This window comes from Sorex fumeus, unplaced genomic scaffold (genome assembly GCF_029834395.1).
Source record: "Sorex fumeus unplaced genomic scaffold, SorFum_2.1 ptg000148l, whole genome shotgun sequence".
NCBI classification, from domain to species: Eukaryota; Metazoa; Chordata; class Mammalia; order Eulipotyphla; family Soricidae; genus Sorex; species Sorex fumeus.
In genome coordinates this window covers 793,572-808,776 of record NW_026606205.1, presented here as the reverse complement: position 1 = coordinate 808,776, position 15,205 = coordinate 793,572, and the positions used below count along the sequence as shown (strand labels likewise).

The 15,205-nt window shown below is 55.7% G+C and overlaps 1 protein-coding gene across 1 annotated transcript in view; it reads left to right on the top strand.

Annotated features, from left to right (window-relative positions):
- The window catches only part of LPCAT3 (lysophosphatidylcholine acyltransferase 3), a 42,161-nt gene extending 27,409 nt beyond the window's left edge, over positions 1-14,752 (top strand). The window contains exons 2-13 of the mRNA XM_056106842.1: positions 7,596-7,703; positions 8,645-8,751; positions 10,032-10,125; positions 10,387-10,424; positions 10,800-10,978; positions 11,823-11,931; positions 12,411-12,497; positions 12,609-12,775; positions 13,474-13,621; positions 13,709-13,867; positions 13,987-14,115; positions 14,362-14,752. Of these exons, the coding sequence (XP_055962817.1) occupies positions 7,596-7,703; positions 8,645-8,751; positions 10,032-10,125; positions 10,387-10,424; positions 10,800-10,978; positions 11,823-11,931; positions 12,411-12,497; positions 12,609-12,775; positions 13,474-13,621; positions 13,709-13,867; positions 13,987-14,103 (1,313 nt within the window). The 3' untranslated portion in view covers positions 14,104-14,115; positions 14,362-14,752. The remainder of the gene's footprint in view (positions 1-7,595; positions 7,704-8,644; positions 8,752-10,031; positions 10,126-10,386; positions 10,425-10,799; positions 10,979-11,822; positions 11,932-12,410; positions 12,498-12,608; positions 12,776-13,473; positions 13,622-13,708; positions 13,868-13,986; positions 14,116-14,361) is intronic.
- Positions 14,753-15,205: the final 453 nt, after the last annotated feature.

Below are 15,205 nucleotides of genomic sequence, written 5' to 3'. Positions count from 1 at the left end.
CGGAAGTGGGAGACACAGAACCCTAAGAGCTTAGGGTTTGAGAAATGTAATTGTCTTTGGCATGAAGATCCATATTAGGTTACACGAGAGGAGACACTGTCCCAAGAGGCAGTGCAGGGCCAAGACTCCTGGACGCCCGCCACATTTCGGAGCCAGTCAGAAGGACTGCACTGACAGGGACCAGACAGACGGGTTGACGTAACGCTTTCCTGGCATTGGCCCCCGCCTCTGGAGATCAAAGTGAGGGCCGAGAGTAAGGATGAGCTTGACTTGTTGTTGTTGTTGTTGTTTTGTTTTGTTTTCCTTTTTGGGTCACACCCGGTGATGCTCAGGGGTTCCTCCTGGCTCTGCACTCAGGAATTACTCCTGGCGGTGCTCGGGGGACCTTATGGGATGCTGGGACTCGAACCTGAGTCGGTGGCATGCCAGGCAAACGCCCTCCCCGCTGTACTATCGCCCTGGCCCCCTGTTTTTTTTTTTTTAATTGAATCACCGTGAGATACACAGTTACAAAGTTGATTATGATCGGGTTTCAGTCACATAGTGTTCCATCACTGGTCCCTTCACCAGGGCACATTTCCTACCACCGATGTCCCCAGTGTCCCTCCTGCCCCACCCCTGCCTTTATGGCAGGGATACTTTCTCTTTCTCTTTCGCTCTGTCTCTCTCTCTCACTTTCTCTCCTCTCTCTCTGTCTCTCTCCTCTCTCTCTGTCTCTCTCCTCTCTTTCTTTCTCCTCTCTCTCTCTCTCTCTCCCTCCTTCCCCCCCCCCCTTCTTTTTGGGTGTTATGGTTTGCAGTCCAGATACCGAAAGGTTATCATGTATATTCCTTTACCTACTTTCAGCACTCAGTTCTTGTCCAGAGTGGTCAGTGATCATTTCCAACTATCATTGTCTTAGTGGCCCCTTCTCTATAGTAAGGATGAACTAGTAAGTTCAGAGTAAGGATAAACCCAAGCATTTGTCCACGACCAATAGATTTTACAAACTGGCCGACACCGCCGAGAATAAGAAGATAAAGCAATTCAAGATCCACTCCCAGGCATAAACGCCAGAGAACTGAAATGACCTTGGGTTCCGTCCCCGGTACCATAAAAAAAAAAATGAAAGTAGGGAGAGGTTTGAGAATGTAGCTCGGTGGTAGAGCATGTTCCTTGCAGGTATGAGGCCCTGGGTTCAATCCCTGGCATGAGAGAGAGAAACAATTTACACAAAAACGTGTATATGAAGACTCATAGCAGCCTCATTCATAATATCCCCAAAGTGGAAGTAATCCAGATGAACATAACATATAGTATGACTTTACAGAGGAAGACTATACACCCATAAAAAACGATGTGCTGACATATGCTATAATAGAAACAAACCTTGAAAAGCATTGTAAGAAAGTGGGCTGGAGGGGCTGGAGCAATAGCACAGTGGGTAGGGCGTTTGCCTTGCACATGGCCAACCCGAGTTCGATTCCCAGCATCCTATATGGTCCCCTGAGCACTGCCAGGGGTAATTCCTGAGCGCAGAGCCAGGAGGAACCCCTGTGCATCGCCGGGTGTGACCCAAAAAGAAAAAAAAAAAGTGGGCTGGAGAGATAGAGCTGGGATTAAGGCACTGCCTTGCCTGCAACCAATCTATCCTGGGCACAGGGGAGCACTGCCACGTGGGCCCCAGAAGCAAACAGAGAGCAGGGCCAGGGAGATAGCTCAAGAGCCTGAGCACAGAGGCCAGAGCAATAGCACAGCGCGGGTAGGGCGTTTGTTTGCCTTACACGCGGCCAACGTGAGTTCGATCCCCGGCATCCCATAGGGTCCCCCAAGAACCTCCAGGAGTGATTCCTGAGTGCAGAGCCAGGAGGAACCCCTGTGCATCGCCGGGTGGGACCCAAAGAGCCAATAAATAAAATAAAACTTTTGGGATTCTTTTATTTATTTATTTATTTTGCTTTTTTGGTCACACCCGACGATGCACAGGGGTTACTCCTGGCTCTGCACTCAGGAATTACTCCTGGCGGTGCTTGGGGGACCATATGGGATGCTGGGAATCGAACCCGGGTCAGCCGCATGCCTACGCCCTACCCACTGTACTATGTCTCCAGCCCCAAAACTTTTTGGATTCTTTTAAAAATAAATTAAAGCAAGCCCGAGTACGGGCCAAAGCAATGGGGGGGGGCGGGGCGGGGAGACGCTTGACTTGCACACAGCCAACTCCGGTTGGATCCCCGTCATCCCCCACAAGCTCCCTCAAGCACCGCCAGGATTATTTCCTGAGTGCAGAGCCAGGAGGAAGCCCTGAGCATTCGCCCGGATGCGACTCAAACACAAACAAAAAATTTCATATGGAAACATGCCAACTTGACTTTCACACATCCTTGATGAAGTAGCAGCTACTATTGTTTTGTTAAAAATCCGGCCCACCAGAAGTTTGGTCTCGTGTTTGGAAATGCCAACAGGGGGGGCGAAGCAATAGCACAGCAGGGAGGGCGTTTGCCTTGCACACGGCCGACCCGGGTTCGATCCCTGGCATCCCATAGGGTCTCCCGAGCACCGCCAGGTCCCCCGAGCACCGCCAGGAGTGATTCCTGAGTGCAGAACCAGGAGGAACCCCTGAGCATCACCCTATTATCTCTCCAACCCCGAGCATCATGGGTTCGAAGCTCCCTCGGGTGCCCGCATATGGCCTCGAGCAGCCAGTGCATCAGGCCCGGGCGCAGCCTGTAGGGTCTCGGCCTCCCTGCAAACAGCCTGTCCTTGAAGGGGTGTCCGGCCAGCCCGGCTCAAACTGAGACCTGTGCCAAGCACAAGGCTCTCTGTTGACACACTCCGAGGGGTTCTGGGTTGTCACAGCAACGCGCAGCCCCGTCCCTCCTTCCGGTCCAAACTCCGCCGCTGTGTTGGGATCTGGGTGTTCTTGGTAACCTGACCGGGCCCCGTTCTTTTATTTCTCCCGACCGCTCCAGCTGCTCGGCCTGTGGCTTTGTGCAGCCTCACCGGCTCTCTGCCACGGCCCGGCCCGGAGCTCACTGTTCCCCACCAGCTCCACCTGAGAACAGGAGTGGGGATAAGAAGGAGGGTTGGAGGGAAAAAGGGGGTTGGAGCTATGGCTATCACTATCCTCCCGTGGTTCATCGATTTGCTCGAGCGGGCCCAGTAACGTCTCCATTGTGAGACTTGTTGTTACTGTGTTTGGCATATCGAATATGCCACCGGGGAGCTTGCCAGGCGGGCACGCGTTTGCCTTGCGTGCAGTGGACCCGGGTTCGATTCCCAGCATCCCACATGGTCCCCTGAGCCCGCCAGGAGTGATTCCTGAGTGCATGAGCCAGGAGTGTGACCCAAAAAAAGCAAAAAAAAAAAAAAGTTTGAGATCATGCACTCAGCTCGTTCCTCCCTCCCTCCCTCCCTATTTCCTTCCTTCCTTGCCTGCTACTTCCTCCACCCCTTCCTCCTTCTTCCCTTCCTTCCGATATTTAAAATGAAATTAGGATTTTTTTTTTGAGTCCTCCGATATATTAGGAGCCCTCCGCCCCTCTCGGAGAGCCCGGCAAGCTACCGAGAGTATCTCGCCCGCACGGCAGAGCCTGGCAAGCTCCCCGGTGGCATATTCGATATGCCAAACACAGTAACAACAAGTCTCACAATGGAGACGTTACTGGGCCCGCTCGAGCAAATCGGTGAACAACGGGAGGATAGTGATAGTGATAGTGATAGGGAAAGCAAATGTTCTTGATCCAAACACTGCAAGCTTAAGTTGATCCCTGCAGGGCCAGGAAGGGCCCAGAAAAAGCTACCGGAAATGGCTCCCGGGACTCCGAAGGCCAGAGAGTGTCCAGCCCTCTGGGTCAGAGCGGAGCTTCACAGGCTGGAGCAGGGGAGGACCCTGATGGCATAATTCTGCAGCAATGGTTCCCAGGAGAGGGCCTGTTGGCCCCTTTTCTGGAGAAAATAAATAAATCACCCAGCACCCCTAGAAGATCCACCTTCTTTTAGCATACAAGCAGTTCCACCCTTCTGGGGGAAGACTGCTCTCCGATAATTATCAAGATAGGAGAGAGAGAACAAAAGGGAATGCCCTGCCACAGAGGCAGGGTGGGATGGGGGGATGGAGGGTAGGAGGGGTACTGGGATCAGTGATGGTGGAGAATGGGCACTGGTGGAGGGATGGGTACTCGATCACTATATAACTGAAACCCAAGCACAAAAGTTTGTAAGTCTACAACTGTACCTCATGGTGTCTCACTAATAAAAATTTTTTAAGGGGGGGGGGTTAAATTATATTCAGTCTACAAAGGCAGCCTAATATTTTTTTTTTAATTTTGAGCATTGCAAATAGTTCAGGGTTTGGGGCGGGGGCGGGGGCTAGGAGTTTTTTGGGGTTTTTTCTTGGCTTTTTGGTTCCTACCCAGTGATGCTCGGGTTCCTCCTGGCTCTGCACTCAGGAACCACTCCTGCGGTGCTCAGGGGACCCTATGGGATGCCGGGAATCGAACCCGGGTCCACTGCATGCAAGGCAAATGCCATACCCGCTGTGCTATCGCTCCAGCCCCCCTGAGGTGCTTTCTTTGCGTACATCTGACCCCAGTTCTGTCCCCAGCTTCACGCCATTACCTTGACAAGAGGTCACCCTGGAGCACTGCGCCAGGACAGCCCCTGAACACCTCTGGGAGTGTCTCTTTGTGGCTCAAAAAAAAAAAATTTTTTTTTTAAATGGCTTGGATTTAGGGTCTGGATGCTTAAAAGGGTAAACACTTCGGCAGTCCAGAACTTGTTTATGCATCTTCTGGCTCCATTTGGTGGTTTCTGTTCCCTCTCTTCCCGGAACTGTGAAAATGAAAGTACAGGATTGAGGCCGGACGCCCTGGGTGGACAGTCTCAGGGTTGGGGGTGCACACAGGGCTTGGACCTGGCAACCTGGCACCACTCTGTCCCCTTGAGCGTCGCCAGCTGAAGCCCCGGGGGCCCCTGAACACTGCCAGGGTGGCCCGGGCTATCTTCAGCACTGCAAACAAAAAGGAACGTTGTTTTGCCAGAGCGCTAAGCTGGTAGGGTGTTTCCTTTACAGCACCAAGTCCTCAGGGACCCCATCAAACCACTGGCCTGGGTGGCTGGCACGGTACCTGGGGTCCCCAAGCACCACTTGGGAGAACCCTCTCCCACCCCACCCCACCCCCCAAGAAAAAGAAAGGATGAAGAAAGGTTGAAGTGGGATCTTGCTCAATGCTTTCTAGGACCAGGCACTGCTTCTTAGCAGTACTTACTGCTGTCGGCAAGACCTGCCAAATTCCTGCCCATGTGATATGTATGAGACTCGATCCGGCTTCTTTGCTCATTCATGTGACTGTGTCACAGATGTCTTTTCCCCCTCCTTGAGCTTGTAATCCTAGATCACTGCATCTCAGCCAGCCAGGAAAGAAACCACCACTTGCCACCTCCTTCCACAGATGCTCCCTAAATGCTTGGCAGAGAGTCTTGTCGAATGAGTGATCTACCATGTTCGCTCAAAAACAAACGCTTGGCACGAAGCTGGACACTTGATAAGGAGCACAACAAAGGCCACCAGTAAAATTCTAGCACCAGGGCTGGAGCACAGTGGGTAGGGTGTTTGCCTTGCATGTGGCCGACCCAGGTTCGATTCCCAGCATCCCATAGGGTCCCCCAAGCACTGCCAGGAGTAATTCCTGAGTGCAGAGCCAGGAGTAACCCCTGTGCATCGCCGGGTGTGACTGGCCAGAGCGATAGCACAATGGGGAGGGCACTTGCCTTGAACAGCCAACTAGGGTACAATCTCTGGCACCCCATATGGTCCCCCAAGCTCGCCAGGAGTGATCTCTGGGCACAGAGCCAGGAGTCAGCCCTGAGCATGACTGGGTGTGACCCCCCAAAAATTCAAAAACTTGTGGAACATGCACTGCATGTGAGACTTTCAGTGTAAAGATATAGAATGCTTTTGATTTTTTGGGGGGAGCACAGCAGTGCTCAGGCCTGACTTCTGGCTCTGTGCTCATGAATCACTCCTGGCGGGGATGCTCCAGCCCTGGACTAAGACTTTCAACGATGCTTTTTCCAGGGGCACTTGCCTTGCCCACAGCCAGTCCTTGGCACCCCGTTGGGTTCCCCAAGCCCCACCAGGAGTGATCCCTGAGCACAGAGCCGGGAGTAAGCTCTGAGCACTTCAGGGCATGGCCCAAGGACAGAGAAAAAAAATTTTTTTTAATTTTTATCAGTGAAAAAAATAAATAAATTTTTATCATTGAAACACCATGAGGTACAGTTGTAAACTTACAAATTTATATGCCTGGGTTTCAGTTATACAATGATCGAGTACCCATCCCTCCATCAGCGCCTGTTCCCCACCACCACTGATCCCAGTATCCCTCCAACTTTTTGCCAGAGCAGTAGTACGGTGGATAGGGCGTGTGCCTTACAGCAGCCAACCTGAGTTCATGAGCCCCAGCATCCCATATGGTCCCCTGACCCCCCCCCACCACCACCACCAGGAGTAAATCCTTGGGGCAGAGGCAGGAATTAATTGAACAATGCTGGGTGTGACCCAAAACATAAAGAAGATGTTCTTGGGCGGAGTGATAGTACAGCGGGTAGGGCGTTAGCCTTGGGTAGGGCATTTGCCTTGCACGCAGCCAGCCGACCTGAGTTCAATCCCCAGCATCCCATATGGTCCCCCCGAGCACCGCCAGTAGAAATTCCTGAGTGCAGAGCTAGGAGTAACTCCTGTGGATCGCCGGATGTCACCCAAAAAGAAAAAGGAAAAAAAAAAAAGATGTTTTTCCAATCAACTGAATGATGTTTTTCCAGTCTACTAAATGCAGTGGGTTGGGGCCGGAGCGATAGCACAGCAGGTAGGGCGTTTGCCTTGCACGTGGACGACCTGGGTTCAATCCCCGGCATCCCATATGGTCCCCCGAGCACTGCCAGGAGTAATTCCTGAGTACAGAGCCAGGAGTAACCCCTGTGCATCGCCAGGTGTGACCCAAAAAACAAAAAATAAATAAAAACAAATTTTTGTGCTTGGGTTTCAGTTATACAATGATCCAGTACCCATCCCTCTACCAGTGCCCACCAGGAGTAATTCTTGAGTGCAAAGCCAGGAGGAAGCCCTGAACACCACTGGGTTTTGTGCCCCCTTCCAAAAACAAAATTAGTAATAAAATTAACATCTTCACTTTTGAGATTTGTATTCACAGATTCCTGGAAACGCAGTGATATTCTCTGCTCTGACATCCATAGAAATGGAGCGATAGCACAGCGGCAGGGCGTTTGCCTTGCACGCAGCCAACATGGCCGACCTGAGTTCGGTTCCTCCGCCCCTCTCGTAGAGCCCGGCAAGCTACCGAGAGTATCTCGCCCGCACGGCAGAGCCTGGCAAGCTACCCGTGACGTATTCGATACGCCAGACACAGTAACAACAAAGTCTCCAATGGGGACGTTACTGGGCCCGCTCGAGCAAATCGATGATCAATGGGAGGGCCTTTACTTTACTTTACTTTTACCCCTCTGGGCTAAGTTTCAGGTCAGATTGTTCCAGAACAGCCTGGGGATGTACCAAATACCAGTTAACCCTCTTCTGCTCTCTCTTCCCCCTCTAGGTTACCCCTTAGCTTTGTTTTACCGGCGTTTCCTTTTCTACAAGGACAGCTACCTCATCCATCTCTACCACACCTTTTCAGGCCTCTCAATCGCGTATTTTAACTTTGGTGAGTTGGTTACGTGTAGAAGGAACTGGAAAGGAGTTCCCCAGAGTCCCCTTGGGAAGGAGGGATACGGAGGCTGGAGCGTTAGCATAGTGGGTAGGGCGTTTGCCTTGCACGTGGCAGACCGGGGTTCGATTCCCGGCATCCCATATGGTCCCCTGAGCACCACCAGGAGTAATTCCTGAGTGCAAAGCCAGGAGTAACTCCTGTGCATTGCTGGGTGGGACGGAAGGAAGGAAGGAAGGAAGGAAGGAAGGAAGGAAGGAAGGAAGGAAGGAAGGAAGGAAGGGAGAGAAAGAAAGAAAGAAAGAAAGAAAGAAAGAAAGAAAGAAAGAAAGAAAGGAAAGAAAGATGGAGAAGTGAATGTACCTGAATGTACCTTGACTAGTTTTTATTTCCCACATGGGGGGTACGGAGGAGGAGGGAATCACCAGGACACATGTTGGTATGATGGGGACTCTGGTTCAAGCATCTTCAGGTCCAGCCCTGGAGGCCCCCAAGTACCTCTGGGTGTAGCTATAATGGGCCCAAATATTGAACAAGCAGATTGAATGCTGCCGTCTCCCCCTTCAGGCCTTCTGAGTACTGCAAGGAGAACCCCAAAACCGAGAGCCCGTTGCGAGTAGTTTCCCCAACCAGACCCCCATCCCCAGAGAAGAACCCGCTTCTCTCTGACCCACGGATCCACGTACTCCCCATTCCCTCCCCCCCCCGACCTCGGGCATTTCGGAAATTGTTTGCTCTGTACAATGAATTTCCTCTCCTTCCTCCAAAACATGAAACTATTTTGAAGGAGGAAAAAAAGGGGGGGGGGGGGGAGAAAAAAAAAACCAGCCCCGAGGCCCACAATTCTTTTTTCTTGCGCTATTCCTTGTTAGTTGCCAGTTTCGGGAAGGGTGGGGCTGCCCGGGTTCATGCTCACGGGGGCTCCGCTCTGCCCACAGGAAACCAGCTCTACCACTCCCTGCTATGCATCGTGCTACAGTTCTTCATCCTCCGCCTCATGGGCCGCACCATCACGGCTGTCCTCACCACCTTCTGCTTCCAAATGGTACCGTCTGCCCCGCCCCCACCCCTGACCCTCCTCCCGGCACAGCCGGGCATCATTGGGAAGGTGGCAGGAAGCCAGGGGGCAGAGACCCAGTGTCGGACCCTTTGACCCCACACGCCCTCTGACAGCCCTGCAGCGGCTGGCGTGGCCTCGGGAAGGGCGACCAACTCACCCTCTGCCAGGGCCAGGTCACAAAGGTCCCTTGGTTCTGACCAGGCTTCGCCCTGCTTTCCATGGGAGGCGGGGGGTGGGGGGAGGCGGGGACGTCACTTAAAGGCAGGGCAGAAGGCAGCACGGAATGAGCTCATCTCATCTGGTGGGGAGAAACCCTGAGCAAGCCGCTTCTCGGGTACCGGTTGAGTTTCTTGGGTCAAAGAGAGCACAGCGGGGAGGGTGTTTGCCTTGCATGTAGCCGACCCGGGTTCGATTCCCAGCATACCACAGGGTCCCCCAAGCACTGCCAGGAGTGATTCCTGAGTGCAAAACTAGGACCCCTAAGCATTGCTGGGTGTGACCCAAAAACCAAAAAAAAAAAAAAAATGTGGGGCTGGAGTGGTAGCACAGCGGGTAGGGCATTTGCCTTGCACGCGGCCGACCCAGGTTCGATTCCCAGCATACCACAAGGTCCCCCGAGCACTGCCAGGAGTGATTCCTGAGTGCAAAACTAGGACCCCTGAGCATTGCCGGGTGTGACCCAAAACACCAAAAAATAAAAAAATTTGAAGAGAGCATGGCAGATGAGCACCTGCCTTGCACATAGCTGACCCAGGTTCGATCTCCTGCACCCCATAGGGTGCCCTGAGCACCACAAGGATTGACCCTGAGCAGAGTCAAGAATAAGCCCTGAACACAGTGGGGTATAGCCTAACCCCACCTACCCAACCCACCCCCCGAAAAAAAAAGGAAAAATAAGTAAAATAACTTCAGGTTTTCAATTTATAAGCACTTTTGAAAATATATTTTCTCTCCCTTTTTGGGGGGTAAGGACAGGTAACTGGGGCCACACAGGGGCTGCTCCTGGCTCTGTGCTCAGGGGGACATACGCCAGGGAGGGAGGGCGAATTGAGGATTGATAGTCCAGCAGGTAGGGCATTTGTCTTGCACGCAGCCGACCCGGGTTCGATTCCCAGCATCCCATAGGGTCCCCCAAGCACCGCCAGGGGTCATTCCTGAGTGCATGAGCCAGGAGGAACCCCTGTGCATCGCTGGGTGTGACCCAAAGAGGAAAAAAAAAAAATTAAGAGACTGGGCAATCCAGCGAGGTACTCCCCTTCTCCCAGGCCTACCTTCTTGCCGGATATTATTACACAGCCACGGGCAACTACGATATCAAGTGGACGATGCCCCACTGTGTGCTGACCTTGAAGCTGATTGGTGAGTGGGGAGGGGCGCTCACTGCTACCTTTTCACAGCTCGCTCGCTCTCTCACACACACAGGCATGCGCATACACAGGCATGCACACACACACAGGCATGCACACACACACACACACACACACACACACACACACGTATGCACACTCCAGCCATCCCTTTCCCCCCACACACACAGGCTTGCTTCCCCCCACCCCACGCCCTCCACAGGCCTCCCCTCGCCATCACCCACCACCACCCACCCCTTCTCTCTGCCCCCAGGTTTGGCTGTCGACTACTATGATGGAGGGAAGGAGGAGGTGAGTACCCAGGCCTCCGCGGAGAGGGAAAAGAATGCCCCCACCCCATCGCGGAAGAAAAGCCCCTGCGGTCCCCGCGTGTGACCCACTCATGCCAGCCTGCCCCCCCAAATTCCGGCAGCCACGCCTCCACATCCCGGTAGCCCCGACCAAGGCTCAGCAGGTCCCTCTGCCCGGGCTCCAGCTCACGCACAAAGTCCAGAGAGTGGTGCCAGCCGGGCATCTGTGAAGCTGGCAGCCAAACGCCCAGCACCGCCCCCTGCCGCCCGCCCCAGGGCTGGCTCTTGGAGGAACCCCCGGGGTTCGGTGGGTGCGTGGGGGAGGGGCGCCCCTGCTCTCTTGAAACTCCCCTCCCCCATTCTCTTTCCCGCCAAGGCTACCCTGTCCCCCGAGCAACAGCAGTTTGCCATCAGGGGTGTCCCGTCGCTGCTGGAAGTGGCTGGCTTTTCCTACTTCTATGGGGCCTTCCTGGTGGGACCCCAGTTCTCCATGAACCACTACATGAAGCTGGTGCAGGGACAGCTGACAGACAAGCCGGGGAGCTTACCCAGCAGGTAACCGTCCCTTCTTGCTCGAGACCCCTGTGTTGGTGTCGCCCCTCCCCCCCAGCCTCGTACCTGCGGTCTCTCATCAGGCTGGGCCCACACCCCCTGGACTGTCCCTGGCTTCTGGTTGCCCATCCTGAAGGGACCCCCGAACAGAACAGTTTAGGTCTGTGCTGCAGAATTTGGCTCAAGGCAATCAGATTCAAGCTTTTAGTGACTTTTTTTATTTCACAATAAATAAACACACATTGGGGTGGGGGGTGCACTGGAGCGATAGCATAGCGGGGAGGGCGTTTGCCTTGCATGACTGACCTTGGTTCCATCCCTGGCATCCAATACAGTCCCCCAAACACCACCAGGAGTGATTCCTGAGTGCATGAGCCAGGAGGAACCCCTGTGCATCGCCGGGTGTGACTCAAAAAGCAAAAAATAAATAAAATTAAAAAAATTAAAAAACACATCCCGGCCATAGAGGCAGTACAGCAGGTACACCTTACACATAGCCCACCCAGGCTTGATCCCCAACAACCCCCTAGGGTTCCCAAGCAACACCAGGAGTGATCCCTGAGCAGAGCCAGGTGGGGCCCCCAAGCAAAACCCTTTAATGCCACGTATATATAAACATGTATTTGAACATACATTTATCACAGAAAACCATTTCAGGTATTGGAAGGACCCTTTGCTGGCATTGACTCGCCCAGCATCAGAGGACACAGAACCCCTGGGTCATCACCACCCTCCCTAGGGACCTACAGTGCAGGCGGCATCCCTGAGAGCCTGGGGGGGGGGGGGCGGGCAGGGAGCGGGGGTCTGTCCCTCCCACCATCCCGGTGACCTTACCTTTCCTTCCTAGCACCATCCCCGCTCTCAAGCGCCTGAGTCTGGGCCTCGTCTACCTGGTGGGCTACACCACGCTCAGCCCCCACATCTCAGAAGAGTATCTCCTCACAGACGACTATGATGTGAGTGGCCCCGGCGCCAGGCCCGGGGAGAGGGGGGTGGCCGCTGAGGACCCCTGGAGCTAGCCTAGGTCTCAGCCAGGCCAGGAACAGGCCAGGAACGGGCTGGGTTGGTTCTGCACTGGGTGTCAGGGGCACCCCGACTTCCTCCCCAGAAGCAGCCCTGACTCCAGCGCCACCGTGTGGCTCCTTGGCACACAGCAGCTTCCTGTCTTCCCCAGCCTGTTGGAGGCGGGAAAGGGCTTTGGGGTGGCCTCTGAGGAGGCAGGGAGGCCGCAGCCTTTGCTCCTGCCCCGTGTCGGGCTTCATGCCCACCTTGAGTCAGCACTGAGCTGGATAGGCAGAAGGCCTCTGGGTCAGGCTGCTCGCAGGACACACTCTGGGGGGGGAAGGCTTTGAGCCTGGCCACCTGGCAGCCTGGGTGCTAGTGAGCCCCAAGTTTGTCACCAGGGAGCCTAACACATGCGTCATCGCTTCCCCAGAAACGCGACTTCTGGTTCCGCTGCATGTACCTGCTGGTCTGGGGCAAGTTCGTGCTGTACAAATACGTCACCTGCTGGCTGGTCACGGTGAGGGGGGTGGGAGCAGGACGGGACGGGACGGGACGGGAGGGGCAGGTGCACCCCCAGGGCGGGGAGGCGGGGTGACAGGGCGGGCCCACTGAGCCACCCCGTCCTCAGGAAGGCGTCTGCATTCTCACGGGACTGGGCTTCAACGGCTTCGACGAGAACGGAGAGGCCAAGTGGGACGCCTGTGCCAACATGAAGGTGTGGCTCTTCGAGACCACCCCCCGCTTCACGGGCACCATCGCCTCCTTCAACATCAACACCAACGCCTGGGTGTCCCGGTGAGCGGCAGCGGCAGGCCGGGCCACTGGACAGCACAACCCCCCCCCCAACCCCCCAACATTTCGGCCCTATTCAGAGACCAGGAAGGGTGAAGGCCACGAGCCTGGCTCTGTCCTGCCCCTCACACTCAGATAGGCCTTCGCTTCCGTGTCCCCACACAAGCAGGGGCCTGTCCTCACCTCCCTGCGACAGTGGCAACGGACATGGGGCAGCACTCGGTCATTAACGCACCCGGCGGGGGTGCCAATATTAGTACCGGGGTCCAGGTGTTGGCCTCAAAGGCACCTGACCGGCTCCCAGCATCCCTGAGTCCCCAGTCCTCGCAGAACCCCAGAGCCTGGAGTAGCCCTCTCAGCCAGGCGTGGCCCCCAAAACATAAAGCTCCTGGGGCTGGAGCAACAGCACAGCGGGAGGGCATTTGCCTTGCATGCAGCCAACCCGGGTTCGATTCCCAGCATCCCATATGGTCCCCTGAGCACTGCCAGGGGTAATTCCTGAGTGCAGAGCCAGGAGTAACCCCTGAGCATCGCCAGGTGTGGCCCCCCAAAAAAAAAAAAACAAAACAAAACATAAAGCTACTCTCGGTCTCATCTCCCCGTCTCCCTTGGGCCACCCCACTTCAGGAGTCCCAGTTGTCCCCCTGGGGTGCCCAGACTAATCCTGCGGCTCCTCCTCCTCCTCCTCCCCCCACCCCCAGGTACTTCTTCAAACGCCTCAAGTTCCTGGGCAACAAGGAGCTGTCCCAGGGTCTGTCACTGCTATTCCTGGCCCTCTGGCACGGCCTCCACTCAGGGTACCTGGTCTGCTTCCAGATGGAATTCCTCATCGTCCTTGTGGAGAGACAGGCAAGGCCCGAGGGGGCCTGGAGGGGGAACTTGGAAGGGGGGGGGCGGACCTGGCCGCGACGTCCCCTGCCTGCCGCCTCTCCGCAGGTCGCCGCCCTGATCCGGGACAGCCCGCTGCTCAGCAGCCTGGCCTCCATCACCATCCTGCAGCCCTTCTACTACCTGGTGCAGCAGACCCTGCACTGGCTCTTCATGGGCTACTCCATGGCGGCCTTCTGCCTCTTCACCTGGGACAAATGGTTCAAGGCAAGTGAGGGCCCGGCCTGCCCCTGGGGGAGGCGAGGGGCGGCTGCCGCCACGGGGAGGGCCCCCCCCCACACCCCACCCTCGGTGCTCCCTCCTTAGCCGCCCGGCTCTCTCCGCAGGTGTACAAGTCCATCTACTTCCTGGGCCACGTCTTCTTCCTGAGCCTCCTCTTCATCTTGCCTTACGTCCACAAAGTCATGGTGCCAAGGAAAGAGAAGTTAAAGAAAGCGAAGTAATCGGTCTCCCTGGTAAGCGAGGAGGAGGAGGAGGAGGAAGGCTGGAGCCGGGGGTTGGGGGCAGCCGGAGAGAGAGTTGCCGGGGGTTCGGGCACTTGCCCTGCGGGAAGCGGGTCCCCCTGGGGACATCTGAGCACTGCCAGGGGTGGGAGGGAAATCTGGGATGAGTCGCACGGTGACCTGACGCGGTGAGGTGGGGGGAGGGGCGCCCCTCAGCAGAGGGTGACTGACGGCAGGCGGTGTCCCCTCAACGCACAGGTGGCCTCGAGCAGGAGCAGGACCGGTGCAGAAGTGACCGTCTCCCCCTCCCAGCACTCCCGCACCAAGACCCGGAGAGGGAGACGGCGCCCCACGCACATGACTGCCAGCCTCGACTCCACCCGGGGCCACTCCGGTGGGAGGAGCGGAGGGTCCCGGCCCCCCTCGGCTCCCCCCATGCACGTTGCCTTATCTCTTTCCCCTCCAGCCAGGAATCTGTTGTGTTTCTCTTCTGCCAATTCACTATGATTGTATGTGCCGCAGAGGCTGCCACACCACCCCCCCTATGGGGGGGCGGGGAGGGTTTTGCGGCCCCGCCTGCTCCACTTTTTCTACCTTGGAACTGTACCGGATAAAAATCACTTCTGTTTGTTCGGTTTTTTCACTCCTGGCGCCTCCCGGCTGCTCTCTACTGGAGGGGTGGAGGGTGGGGGAGAAGCAGAGGGCTCCATGGGGTGGGTGTGCCCAGCCCACCCGCCAGGCCTAGAAGCAATCAGATCCGCATCCCCCTCCACCACCCCCATCACTCCCTGAAGACTCAAGAACCTCGGGGCTGGAGCAACAGCACAGCCAGGAGGGCGTCTGCCTTGCACATGGCCGACCCCAGTTCGATTCCCAGCATCCCATAGGGTCCCCCGAGCACCGCCAGGAGTAATTCCTGAATGCAGAACCAGGAGGAACCCCTGAGCATTGATGGTGACCCAAAAAGCAAAAAAAAAAAAAAAGAAAAAAAGAAAAACCAGGCTGGGTACCAGAGATAGTACAAGGGTCTTGGCAACAGCACAGCCAGGAGGGCGTCTGCCTTGCACGCGGCCGACCCAGGTTCGATTCCCAGCATCCCATA